Below are 14,243 nucleotides of genomic sequence, written 5' to 3' on the forward strand. Positions count from 1 at the left end.
TCTGAGACGCCGTCTGACATGAGGACACAGTGTCTCCAGTTTGTCCCAGTGGTCGCGATGGTGGGTGGGGACAGCTGCGCATATTAAGAGGACACAAACCAGGAAGTCAACCTGAAGACAGACCACTTTAATGGTGGACAGTGAGCTGGATCCGGTTCTCATGCTGCATTCAGGTGCAACCTGAGAACTCATAATTACAACATGGAAGGTGTGAATAAAACGTGAACTTGAGCTAAAAGAAAACTTCCAGTTCATGACGTCCTGAACACATCATGAGGGGTGCGTTCAAACAGGCTCCCCTCAGAAACTTGATAAACACGACCGCACCTGAACGCACCACGAGATCAGACTGATGCTCAGAGAGAAAGTCGGTGTAAATATTCTTCAGTGTGAAATACAACTGTGACATGTTAGCCTAGCATCATGTTAGCCTAGCATCATGTTAGTCTAGCATAACATTAGCTTAGCATCATGTTAGCCTAGCTTCATGTCAGTCTAGCATAACATTAGCCTAGCATCACGTCAGACTAGTACAATGTTAGCCTAGCATCATGTCAGTTTTGTATCATGTCAGTGTAGCATAACATGAGCGTAGCATCACATCAGAGTAGCAAGTTAGCCTAGCATCACAGCAGTCTATCATAATGTTGCCCTACTGTCAGTCAGCATGATGTCATATTAGCCATATTAATCTGACATAATGTTAACCAAGGGTTATGTTAGCTTAGCATCATGTTAGCCTAGCATCATGGTAGCCCAGTACTGCTGTTGTGATACTGGTTGTTTACTTCCTGATTCTGATTAATCGTGGTTCCTTCAGGTGATGTCCTGAGTTGTGTGTGAAGGCAGCGTTATAACCTGTTCATAGATCAGCTGTATGTTACGTCTGACAGTTTTTTAGACTGGATCAGAAATATTTCTGAGACTGATATCTGTCAAAGTTTCCGTTATAAAGGAACCGTGGAACCTCAGAGGCTCCGTCAGTAAACACACAGTAAATCTACCTGTCGGCGCCCCCTGGTGCACAAACTGTTACTGCTGCTGTTTGTGACTTCAGACTCACACCTGTACCTGTTCAAGTGAGAGAAACTGATCTGAGCTCTGTCATCACCTGTTCTGAACTGTTCCTCCACAGACCGAAGAACCAGTGAGCCGCAGCTTCAGACACGATCGATCGAACGCTGAGGTCACCGATCAAACCTCTGACTGACCGCAGATGTTTTTAATTCATGTTTATCTGTAGTCACATGACACCCTGCTGCTGTGACTGTAAATATATGAACCGTCTGTTAACACTGCAACTAATGATCATTATCTATTGATCTGTCCATCATTTTATCAAATTATTGATTAACTAATCCTGTCAGTCTTGTTAGTTGAAAGACGTGGAGCGTCTGGAGCGACACGCGCTGCCATCCACATGTTTGGGCCCATTTTTCAATTGACAGGCTGGTGATTGATGAATGATTTGATTAATTGAGAAAATGATTAACAGATTAATTGACACTGAAAATAACTGTCTGATGGTGGCTCACAGGAAGGGGCGGGGCTTCACCTCTCTGTTCCCTGTAGTTTTTATTATTTCAGTTTAATTGTGCTCGTGTGGTGACTTTGTTTGATCCACAGTGCACACAGACTGGGAGTGACGGGCCCCCGGGGCCCCGGGGCCCCTGCAGCATGTTAATCCGGCCCTGCTGTACATACTGTTGTTCAAACACTGAGATGAAGCTGTTAATAAAGTTTTAATGACTTGAAGCGTTAATGGGACGACTTGTACATTAATAATGACACGCTGTATTTATATGTTAGAGAGTCTGGACTGTTTTATTGATCCTGGACGTCGTGTTTGAACTAAACTCTGATCGTCTGTCTCACTGAGGGGACAGTCTCTTCTAATGTCTCATGTTTTATATGTAGATGAAGATCAAACCCTGAATTTGTTCCACACCAAACTAGAAGCCGACGTCCTCGTTTGTCATTTGTCTGCCACTGACTTCACATCTGTCCACATGTGAGACTCTTCTGACAAATAAACTGATGTCATTATTTGTTTGTTTGTTTGTTTGTTTGTTTCCTGCTGCTCAGTTTCACCTCAAAAATCTTTCCTCGACAAACAGAAACATAATCTGAACTGCAGTCGAGCAAAAGATCATCAGATCACATCAGAAATAATCACAAGTTTAATATAACGAGGTCACACCTGGTGAGAACACGTCCACACCTGATGAGAACACGTCCACACCTGGTGAGAACACGTCCACACCTGGTGAGAACACGTCCACACCTGGTGAACACGTCCACACCTGGTGAGAACACGTCCACACCTGGTGAGAACACGTCCACACCTGGTGAACACGTCCACACCTGGTGAGAACACGTCCACACCTGGTGAACACGTCCACACCTGGTGAGAACACGTCCACACCTGGGGAACACGTCCACACCTGGGGAACACGTCCACACCTGGTGAACACGTCCACACCTGGTGAACACGTCCACACCTGGAGAGAACACGTCCACACCTGGTGAGAACACGTCCACACCTGGTGAGAACACGTCCACACCTGGAGAACACGTCCACACCTGGGGAACACGTCCACACCTGGTGAGAACACGTCCACACCTGGGGAACACGTCCACACCTGGTGAACACGTCCACACCTGGAGAACACGTCCACGCCGGGCGAGAACACGTCCACGCCTGGCGAGAACACGTCCACACCTGGGGAACACGTCCACGCCTGGGGAACACGTCCACGCCGGGCGAGAACACGTCCACACCTGGGGAACACGTCCACGCCTGGGGAACACGTCCACGCCTGGGGAACACGTCCACACCTGGGGAACACGTCCACGCCTGGGGAACACGTCCACGCCGGGCGAGAACACGTCCACGCCTGGGGAACACGTCCACGCCGGGCGAGAACACGTTCATGTGTTAGAATAACTCACTTCAACCGTTCTGAGAGCCGATGAGGGACTTTAAAGTTTCTCGTCTTTTACAAACCGTCTGCAGATCATTTCTAATCATCGTCTTCTTGTAAATTTGTTTCGTGGTGAAAACGTGTCGGCTTCAGGTGCGTCCACCTGCCGACCGGCAGCAGCTGTTTACATTCATGTCACCAGGTGTGTCACAGCTGCATCTGACTTTAGAAAGTTAAGGTAAACTACTGACACTCTGCCACTGTTAGACGATCAGGTATTGATTGGTGAAGATCAACATGTTTGTTCTTTAAACAGATGTGATGTAACAGCTGGTGAACAGCTGTGTGTCTCGTCTGAAGTCTGGAGACGCTGCAGAAAGAAAAACACTGATACGATCATCAATCAAGCCTTTGATTTCAATATTCAATCATTCTGATGGTAAACATGTCAAATCTTACAAATAAATCAGGCTGCAGATCATTATTTTAATCTGTCAACTATTTATTGATTCTGTCACAACTGTGTCAAGGACTTTAAAGATCTATAGATTTATATTATTAAATGTTTTTATAGTCCTTCCTGTAACTATTATTTTCATGATCGATCAATCTGTCGATCATTTTCTCCATTAATCAAAAAGTTGTTTGGTCAATAAAACATCAGAAAAATGTGAAGAAATACACCAAAGTATGAATCCACATTTTCACGTTTGGACCTTTTTTTCAATTGACAAGATTGTGACAGGATGAACTTATTGATTACTGGAGAAAATGATCATCAGACTGATCGACAATGAAAACACGTGGATGGCAGCTCATGTCGCTCCAGATGAACTGAGACAAGATTAATCAATCAATAACTGACAGATTAATCGATGATGATGATGATGATCAAGTCAAACTCAGAGTTTTGCTGACCTGTTATTTATTGATTAAACAACTGACTTTTCTTCTTTGGATCAATTTAAATATTATGAGTTTTAGAAACTCAAAGAATTCTGTATTTCTAAAACTTAATTTATTAAAGTTTCTATTAACTGAACTAAAGCAAACAGACATGAAAAACACGTCCAAACATGAGGACAGATGACTGATTGACTTATTTTTTAACTCTTGTTATTATTTTCATTATTGATTCAGCAGGCAATAATTTTCTCCAATAATTGATTAGCTGACTGGTCCATAAAATTTCAGAAAATGTCCAAGACGACGTCCTCAAATGTCTCGTTTTGTCCACAACTCAAAGATCATCAGTTTACTGTCAGAGAGGAAAGAAACCAGAAAATATTCACATGTAAGAAACTGAAATCAGAGAATTTGGACTTTTTTCTTAAAAAAAAAAAAGACAAAGTGATTAATCAATAATCAAAATAGTTGTTGATTAATTTAACAATTGATTAATAATTGTTGCAGCTCTGCTTCACTGTGCTGTTGACAGTAAAGGTCCGTCCTCTTCCTCCTCGTCACACTGAGGACAACTTAGAACAAGTTATACTTTTAATTAATACTTGATTGTTGAAGCTAATTAATTATAAACATGTAGAAATTATGACAAAATTAGGAAGAAACACACACTGACTGAACAACTCGCTGATCTTTATTATTGATCTGAATATTGATGCTAATCAGGATGCTCTGCAGCAGAAGGTGACCTGCTGTTAGCCGAGTGTTAGCCGAGTGTTAGCCGAGTGTTAGCCGACATCAGCTCATTTTAAAACAATAACGTCCGTCTGTGTCTGTACCAGTTCACACGTGACTGATGAATAACAGACAAGTTGAAACAAACGCTCCAAACACCGTCATTAATGTGACGTGTTCCCACGGCGCACGCGCTGATCAGAGGAGGTTTAAAGTGTTCAGTCACGCGGACAAGATCGCAGAGTCAGACTGTGTGAAGGTGATAAGCATTAAATTACAGATAATCTGAGAGCTAACAGGAACCAGCTCCTGTCTGTCCGTCCGTCTGTCTGTCTGTCTGTCTGTCTGTCGGTGGTTCGGTTTAACAGTTACCTCCTCCATCATGTCTGCAACACTTTGTTTGGCTCGTGTCTACATGGGAACCGCAGAACCGGGGAAAATCTCGCGAGAGTTAAACATTTTAATCCAAACTACAATCGCTCTTTAATTCTAACCCGGTGTTTTTGTGTCCGTAAACCCGCACACATCTGAGCCACAGCAACAGACAATTAAACGACATCGTTAATTTGTAAAACGAGCGCAACGAAGACGCAACGCGTACAAGTCTCGCGAGAATTTCACAAAAATGTTAGTTACAGGCGAAGGTCTATTTCGTGAAAATCAGACCACATTTACCCACAGACGACAACAATCACAGACACACCGACGTGTCTGATGAATCCACGAATCCAGCTGCTGCTCTGACGTCTGAATGTGGCTCAACATGAGGCCGAACGTGGCCGCTCAAACAACGGATCCGGTCAGAACTGACTGAACACATTTAAATCGAGCGACTCCGCATTGAAACACACGACGCCATTAATAACAATTCAAAACAGAGGCGAAGACAAGCCAAGCAGCGGCGCCATTTTACACACAGCGCCGTTAACTTAACCGCTTCACCGCCGTGTTACAGTGAACGGAACCTGACCTTAAAACGGATCTAGTCGGTCACTAACCGAACTCTTCATCATGCTGTAACGTTATAACGTTAGTCTGGATCGACACAGGAACTGGCTCGGACCATACAGTCAGAGCTTTCATCATAGTGAAGCTTCTTAAAGCTGTTATAACGTTTCACCCAGCAGCCCCGCGGTGTTCAGTCCGTTGATATTATATCAAAGTTATAAACCGCAGAGAGTTAATGAGGCAGCTGTCTGTCTGTCTGTCTGTCATGGCGTCTGTCCTCAGCGTCCAGCGGTTTAATACTCCAGTAAATAGTTCCCCGGGCGGAGGTGCCTCTGCAGTCCCGCGGCTCCGCGGCTCTCCCCCCGCAGTAAACGGACAGCGGCTTCTCCGGTGTCTGTGTCCGGACGAGTTTTGAACCAGGTGGCGGCAGCAAGATGGCGTCCGAGTCTGCGCAGTGTGGCGGGAGAGGAGGGCGGTGAATACGTCACAGAGCACAGACACCGCATGCAGCTTTTCCCCCGCAGTTAGAATAGATCCACGGTGTCGATGCGGGTTAACCTACGGGGAAATAGACGCTGAGACTCGGATGAATGTTACAGTGGAAGTGTTGGAGCGGGATGAAGGTAATCTGTGTGCCGGTGTCAGAGCACGTGGCCGCAGGGCGTCCACAGACCGAGCGACAGACCGGGAGGTTCAGTGTTGTGTGGCAGCCATTATTCCTGAGCTCAGCATCAGGCCTGCTGCTGTTAGCTACAGCTAGCATTTACCTAGCATTTAATCTGGAGCAGCACGGTCACACTGACTGAGGTGAAACTAATCACTGAAATGGTTATTGACCGTTAAAAGATCAATTTCCCTGAACATACCCGTGTTGATTAGGTGGCTCTGTACGTGGTGTTTACATGCCGCTGGGAAACGGCAACATGCAGCTCAGTTTAAACAGGTATTATTGAGTAAAATAGTAATAAAGTCCACATGTGCAGCGATAGTAGCTGGTCAGAGAGATGAGACTAATGTTAATCTGGGATGGTTTGCTGTGTGTTTATATATTCATATAATTGGACTGGTGCTAATTTTGAGCCCTGCTTTTGGCGATAATCAATTCATCTTAACACTCACTGCTGCTTGATGATTGGTTTTTACATCACAACAACTAGTTAGATTAAAAAAAACAAATCAAAATAATCTATTTTTAAAATAGAAATTAAACTGCATGTTGACTCGCGGAAACTGTACAGTTAGCTAGTTAGCTGGTTCTCCGAAGGTTCTGTGTTCTCCCCTGAAATGGAGGCATTTAAATGTTTGAAAGTCTGTTATTGTTTTGTTTTGTTCTTCTTGTCAACAAATCCACATACAGACCCAAACTACAACATTTTGGTCCGTCTCTCATTACTGTTGGAGTTCAGCTCTGAGCTCATTGGTTCCTGCTTAAGGTGGAAATGTTTAAATATAGTTCCTCAAACAGTTGAACACTTGTTGATCTACATGGGGTTTGATGACGAGAAGAAAGATGGTGATGCCTCTTTTTTTGTGATCAAATGTTTATTGGAATTTGAAAGACAACAAGCATCGTCATACAACAGCCCATAATAAAATAATCAATGTATATAATCATGTGTATGTCCAGATATACACACACACCGACGTGCTGAAAAATAATAATAAAATTAAGATATAAAAAACAAAATTAAGTAAATAAGATGGTGATGCCTCTTAAAGTTTTACCCTTTAATTCATGTTTTGTGAAACAAAAAGCAAAATCTAAATCTACCAAACTCCGTATATTCAACATTTATCATTTATCGTATCAGAAATGTAATATTCACTCATCAGTTTGTTTTTTTATTAGTGTGTAATCAGCTGAAAATGAGATTTGTTCTGTTTTTGTTACCTTAGAATGAACCTTTTTATCTACAGAAGGAGCAGCTCCTCCCTCCACCATGTTTCTGCAGTTTCCTGAAATTGACAAACTTGACAGCGACTCTGGATACGGACTGTTTTTCATAGGTTTCATTGTCATACTGGTGCTTTAAATTCACCGTCTGTTGAGCACCAGAACAAACAGGCATGTTGGCTTTAACCTTAAAACATTCAAACTCAGCAGAAACAAAATAAAACTACCTTGATTCATCTTTCCACCGTTCAACAATCACCAAATTAAACTCTTAATTCACTGAATCCACTGTGAAATCGCTCCACTAACAGGAAACAGTTTGACAGACACCAGAAGTGACTTTTTTTAATTATTATTATTATTATTTATTTCTTCACAATATCTTTACATAACAATTAGTGTTTTGCTGCTATATATTTAAAGCTGCACTGGATAAATGTGGCCACTAGGGGTCATAATGAGTCTAAATCAAACTTTCATTTAATCATTAATGGCTAAAATGTGAACAAACTGTTGCTTACACCGGCAGAAACGGCGGTTTGTGATATCAGTTTATTTCAGATGCTTTTTTTTTTTCCGAAGGCTGCTCCGCCTAGCCTCGCCCTACTGAGCTGTGATTGGCTAGTTCTTGATGACTTAACGAAGTGTCCGTGTGATTGCCACAGAGCCTTTCTAATGTTGTGGAAGGATCTACTTTAACCATAATCCATAATTTAGTTTTGGTAAAATAACCCAGATAGTTTTTGCTCCTAAAACTTGAAAAGCCAATGAAGACAAAAAAAGACCCGTCTGCTGGGTGAAGGTCTAGAGCCACTTTCATCCCTGACAAGACGTAGAAAACATTTATTCAAACACAAATGGTTCAACACTCTGCTGTGACTTTTTAATGGCGTTTACATGTCACCGCCCACCAAATGAGAGAAATGCACCTCAAAGTTTGTTTGAGTAGAACTTCTGCTATTTACTTGAGTATGAATTCATTATTAAATTAATTGGCAACTATTTTGATAATTGCTGAATCTTTTCGAGTCATTCTTTAAGAAAAAAAAATAAAATTCTCTGATTTCAGTTTCTTAAATGTGAATATTTTCTGGTTTCTTTACTCCTCTCCGACAGCAAACTGAAAATGTTTGAGTTGTGGACAAAACAAGACATTTGAGGACGTCATCTTGGACCTTAGGAAACAATGATCAATATTTTCTGACATTTTAAGGACTAAACAAATAATTGATTGGTGGAAAAAATATTGCCAGCTTCTAGTTGAAAAATAGGCCCAAACGTGAAAACAGGTGGAGGGGACAGATGTCTTTCCTGTAGCAGAGATCAATCCGTCCATCATTTTCTCCACTAATTAATTAGTTGTCCTCAAACGTCTTGTTTTGTCCACAACTCAAACATTTTCAGTTTTACTGTGAGAGAGGAGGAAAGAAACCAGAAAATATTCACATATAAGAAGTAAACTTGCACCGATTAATCGGCAATGCTCGGAATCGGGCCGGTTTTCACGTGACTGGCCTTGACCGGTGACCAGCCGGTCAGCCTCACAAATCCGGTTCTGTGCCCGTCATGGTCACACACATGTTCTGCACGATGGTCACGTCATGCGCGCAGCAGACAAACTGACCGTGACGTCAACACAGCGCTGATAACAGCTACACACTCTGACACGTCTGCTTGAAGCTGGTGTCAGAGACAGATTCCAAGAACAGGATAAAGAAGACAGAAGACAGACAGTCTACAACGAGACAGAGCAGCTGACAATGTCGCAAAACAGCCGTAAACTCTCTCGCGCTTCAGGCTAATGCTAGCAAGCTAGCAGCAGACTGCTGTTCACAGAGGGACAGTTAAAATCTCACCTCCTGTTCTGACTGAAGAATAAACAACCTGTGTTGATGTGTCTCCTCAAACATTTTCTCATCCAGACTCCTTTAACTTCTGTGTTTGTTTTTCTCACGGCAAAGTTTTACTTCAAACTGTTGCACCGCATTAGTCTCCGGTTTGTTTACATCCGCTTCCACAAAAGATCACGTGAAATCGCGTCCCGCGAAATCCCGCGAGATGATCTCGCGAGATCACGTTCACCCAATTCATAATCTTAATATAAAATTATAATAAAACCTGGTTGTAATCTGGATGATTTTGGAGAAAGTATTAAATGAATATTAAATAGTCAGTGTCTTATTATGAACATATTTACAAGAAAAGTTGTTGAAATGTTTGTGAATGCTGTCAATCACAGTTCTTAGAAAGACTGAAAATCAGAATCGGCCAAAATCGGAATCGGTAGGTCAGACCCCTCAAAAATCAGAAATCGGAATCGGCTAAGAAAGTTGAAATCGGTTCAAGTCTAATAAGAGGCTGAAATCAGAGAATTTGGACTTTATCTTATTTTAAAAATGACTAAAAATAATGAATCCAGTAATTAATCAATCTGTCATAATCTCGTCAGTTGAAAAATAGGTCCAACACGTGAAAACTGGTGGACGGGACAGATGTCTTGGTATTGTACATGAATAAAATATCAATGAAATTTTTAAACGACTAATATTTATGGTGCCAATAGTAAGGGTGGCGACTTTTAATCATATAGTCAACAAATTGTGCCTGACTAAGACCAGTCTCAGTTTTCGTTGTCTGTGTTTGGACGAGTTTGGACGAGTTACTTTGGTGGAGGCACACAGTCACAGTTGCTATGTCATAACACTTAATGCATGATTACAAATCGGCTTTTTGTTCTGAACATGAACCGATTTCTCAGCTCAAATGCACTCAGCATACGATACATTTCCCTGTGGTATGGCTCAGTTATCCTGGAACTTCCTGTTGTTCTGTGTTGAAGAACCTTGAGCTTTCCCTCTTAATATAATAAATAAATGACATTTTGGACTCAGTATTTTTGACCTTCACATAGGTAATGAAAGTTTATTGTTCTTGTTTTTCAGGATGCTGTGTTGAACCATCATATGGATTTTAAAAAGCGGGATCCTCCTGCCTTTTAGATGTCTGCGATCTGTTCATGGCTTCTAAAAAGAAGCAAAGAGGAATGGTGTTCCATCAGGAAGGGGCCACCACCCCTGCAGCAGCGCCTGCAGGGGACCACCCATCTCCACGCTTTGTCGTTCCCAATCCGGGGAAGGTGAGCAAAGGTGGGATGGAGCAAAGCCTGTGTGTAACCAGCAACGAGACAGATTGTAAACCCACCATGTGCCCGTCAAAGGAAGCCAGGAAGACTTCTGGTGGGCTTCTTACTATGAAACATCCCGTCAGTTCAAACCCTCCGTCAGACAACCTGTCACCTGATAGCATCTGCAAAGGCATCAGAGTGACACTGGACAACAACAGCATGTGGAACGAGTTCTTCAGATGCAAAACGGAGATGATTCTGACCAAACAAGGCAGCAGGATGTTTCCTTACTGCCGCTTCCGAATTTCTGGTCTGCAGCCATCCAGGAAGTACTCTTTGATCATGGACATTCAGCCTTTAGACAGCAGTCGCTACAAATGGACTGGCAAGAGTTGGCAAGTTGCTGGTAAGGCAGAGTGCCATGTGAAGAGTCAACCGTTTGCTCATCCGGAGTCCCCGTCAACGGGTCAACACTGGATGCAGAATCCAGTGTCCTTTTACAAACTGAAGCTCACCAACAACGTCACAGACCAAGAGGGGAACACCATCCTGCATCCAATGCACCGATACTTGCCACGACTGCATGTGGTCCAAACTGACAAAGCTGCTAGAGACGTAAAGCTCACTGGTCCCAGTGTTGTCACATTCACATTTCCCCAAACTGAGTTTATGGCAGTTGCTGCTTACCAAAACTCACAGTTTGCTCAGCTTAAAGTTGACTACAACCCATTTTCTAAAGGACTGAAGGAAGATGGCTCCAGTTCAAGGGGCCCAAAACTGAAACTGAACTCTGGCAAAGACTCACACAAAGATGGAGGCATGACGACCAATGAGCAACATCCTTTGAAGAAGAGTCTGAAGTCTTTGCTTGCCAGCCACAAACCTAGAAGCTCAAGACCAGTGGACTCAAAGCCTTCGGTGTCAGGTGACCTCAAGAAAAACTCCACTACAAACAAAGATCAGTCAGTTGCCAAGGTCACTGAAGAACATCCATGGTAAGAGTTCCACTTTGACAGTGAAGAAGGCATGCTCTTCAAATTCTTTGAACAAACATAAGGTTTGCATTGGCATATTTTGGAATATTTTCTGTACCGTTTTAAGCTGATGGTGTTAGCTACTACATCTCCTGCACTTTCTTTTCGTTTCACCTAAAGTAGCTACATTTATGTTGGACTGTTTACTCAGTTTGCACCCTGTGCTTTTGCTTTAAGATGGATTGGATGAGTGTCAGAAGTTGGCTGCGATTGGCTCATGTGGATATAAAGTTGCAGCATCTAATAATGTGTATATTTCTTTGTTGAGTTCATAATTTATTGTTCCTCCTGAGTTTGCCAGACAGAATGTCATAGTTTAGTGCAACAGTATATCGTGACGTAAGTGACTAATGTGATGTTTTTACTGTTTGATTTCCTTCTGCAGCACGTCAGGTCCAACTCAGAAGTTATTTTCAGAACTTATACGGGAGGCGCACGTTTCACTACAAAGATGCAACCTGGAGCAGCTGGGCATAAATAACAGTTCCTCTCACAGAACTGAGCGAACCAACACTAAAACCACAGCTTTGATAAGCAACAGACAAGATGTTTCCAAGAGGGAACGTACATCTGTCAAAACACAAAATGAAACTGTAAAGAAAAGTGAAACTGTTGGAACAAAGAGGAACGTTAAAAAGGTTAAGGACCCTTTGAATTTACCAAACTGTAAAAACAATAATAGGGCAGATTGTTCAGAGGTCAGTAATGTTGCTGCTGTTCCAGCAGTGTCCCAGAATTCTCCTGGGGATGGAGACCACCAGCGTACGCCTGAAGCACAACCAGAGGTGAAGGTAAAGCAGCATAAACGGCCGGCGCCACTACCTCTGCCAGCTCTTGCTCTTTTTTTGAAGCAGCATTCGACAAAGTCTAAAAAGGCCAAGAGTAAGCCGGATTCTCCTCCCCCAGCACTCTCATCTGAGTCTCCGTCCCAGAATTCTTCTGCAGCTCCTGAATTTCTGCCTTCTGATCACACCAGTAGTGAAACTGGTCCCTCAAAGGACCTCACTGGAGAAAACACGGAGTCTGACAACAACACTCTCAGATGTACCAGTGCCCATCTTAATTTGGATGCAATCGTTGTTAATGTTGTTGGACAAGCAGGTGAAACCGGCCATCAGCCCTCCGGTCCATCATGTTCAGATGCAGATACAGATCCAAACAGGCCAAGAACTGATACAGATACAGATCCTAACGGACCAAGAACCGATGATTTCTTGACCTCCATTTTGGATGCTGAAAGCGCAGGCCCAGAGCCAACAGTGCGAGATGGTGCACCAGTGTTACCCAACTCGGAGCAGCCATTTTGTACCCTCAGAACATCTTTATCCACCGTTTCCTCAACACTAGCTACCTCTTCTCCATCTCCTGTTTTGTCCCCACCCTGTGATACAGTGTTACCTGCCCCAGACTCCCCACCAACTATCACCGAGTCCTCCACACTACCTCCAGACTCACCTAATGAGAAGTCTGATTCTTTGCTGCCCGACCCGGAGTGTTCTTCTTTCGGCTTTGAGCCTTTGTCACCTGCAAGTTCTCCAGAACCTTTAACTTCACTGCCCACTTTGTTAACTTTACAACTCGAGTCTACTACTTCTGATCCGACTCCAGAAGAAGAGATGGGACAAAACGAAGCCTCGGCTCCGTCTGTGTTCAAATGGCATACAGTGTTACCTCCAGCTGATCCGTACATAGACGATTCATTCACAACATTTCAGCCTGAGGCTCAGACTCTTCCTATAGCGTCGGTTACATCACCTTTGTTGCGATCCCAGACACCCTCTAACCCTGAACAAGAAACTTTTGACACCTCCACATCAGCACCTCCCCCTGATCCTGACCCCAGTCCTGCTCCGGCATTTCAAGACACTGAACAGTCGCTGCCCTTCCCTGCAGAGCTGTCCCCTCTTGTGCTTCAGTTGCCACTGTCTCCAACTTTTTCATTAGATGGAGACGGTTTGTCGCCTACGCCGTCGCTCACTGACCTTGTGCAGTTTTTCTCCGCCAGCGATGACCTTGGTATGGGGGTGGACTTCTCAAACACAGAAGCGGTGGCTGTGCCCTGCCCGTCTCCGAGTGCAGTAGAAACAGATACGCATGAAGGCTCTCAGCAGGTGCAGCCGGTCACAGCCGTCAAACCTGGCAAGCAAAAGAAGAAGTCCCGGCGGAGAAAGCTCGCCAAGACAGATTTGGATCAGAAGATGGATGACTCTGCCTACACCAGCATGCAGCCGAACCTGGAGGAGGTGGAGGAGCAGTTATTTATCTCGTTCACTTCTAAGGTAAATCTAATTATTGTGTTTTTTTTAAATAAAGCTGGCTTATATATGGAGATGAATATTAAGTCCAAAATGCACCACTGACACACAAAATATCAGTAACGTGGCTGTTTTGATGCACATGACCTTCGACATCAGCGCGGCAGGTGTCAAATCGCATGACGACAGCAGCAGTGGTGTGTTTTGGATTTTATAATGTGATCATGCAGAGACGCCTCCACAGCGTTAGCAGAGTTGTGGTGGTGTGTGTCATCTTAACCCAAACCATGACCTTTGACACTGACCAGGTGTTTTCTGTCTGTAAACCTACAGACCTGAACCACAGCAACACTCACATTAGAAAACATCAGCAGTTTTCACCACAAGACCAATGAAACATAACAAATCTCACAAGTTCTGCAAATC

The 14,243-nt window shown here is 43.4% G+C and overlaps 1 protein-coding gene across 1 annotated transcript in view; it reads left to right on the forward strand.

Moving 5' to 3' along the window:
• The first annotated feature begins 5,769 nt into the window (after positions 1-5,769).
• Positions 5,770-14,243, forward strand: part of mgaa (MAX dimerization protein MGA a) — a 34,194-nt gene continuing 25,720 nt past the window's right edge. Inside the window, exons 1-3 of the mRNA XM_084714262.1 lie at positions 5,770-6,133; positions 10,347-11,523; positions 11,948-13,841. Coding sequence (XP_084570388.1) covers positions 10,421-11,523; positions 11,948-13,841 — 2,997 coding nt within the window. The 5' untranslated portion in view covers positions 5,770-6,133; positions 10,347-10,420. The remainder of the gene's footprint in view (positions 6,134-10,346; positions 11,524-11,947; positions 13,842-14,243) is intronic.

This window comes from Lutjanus erythropterus, unplaced genomic scaffold (assembly GCF_056507025.1).
Source record: "Lutjanus erythropterus isolate fLutEry1 unplaced genomic scaffold, fLutEry1.hap2 Scaffold_171, whole genome shotgun sequence".
Classification (NCBI taxonomy): domain Eukaryota; kingdom Metazoa; phylum Chordata; class Actinopteri; order Lutjaniformes; family Lutjanidae; genus Lutjanus; species Lutjanus erythropterus.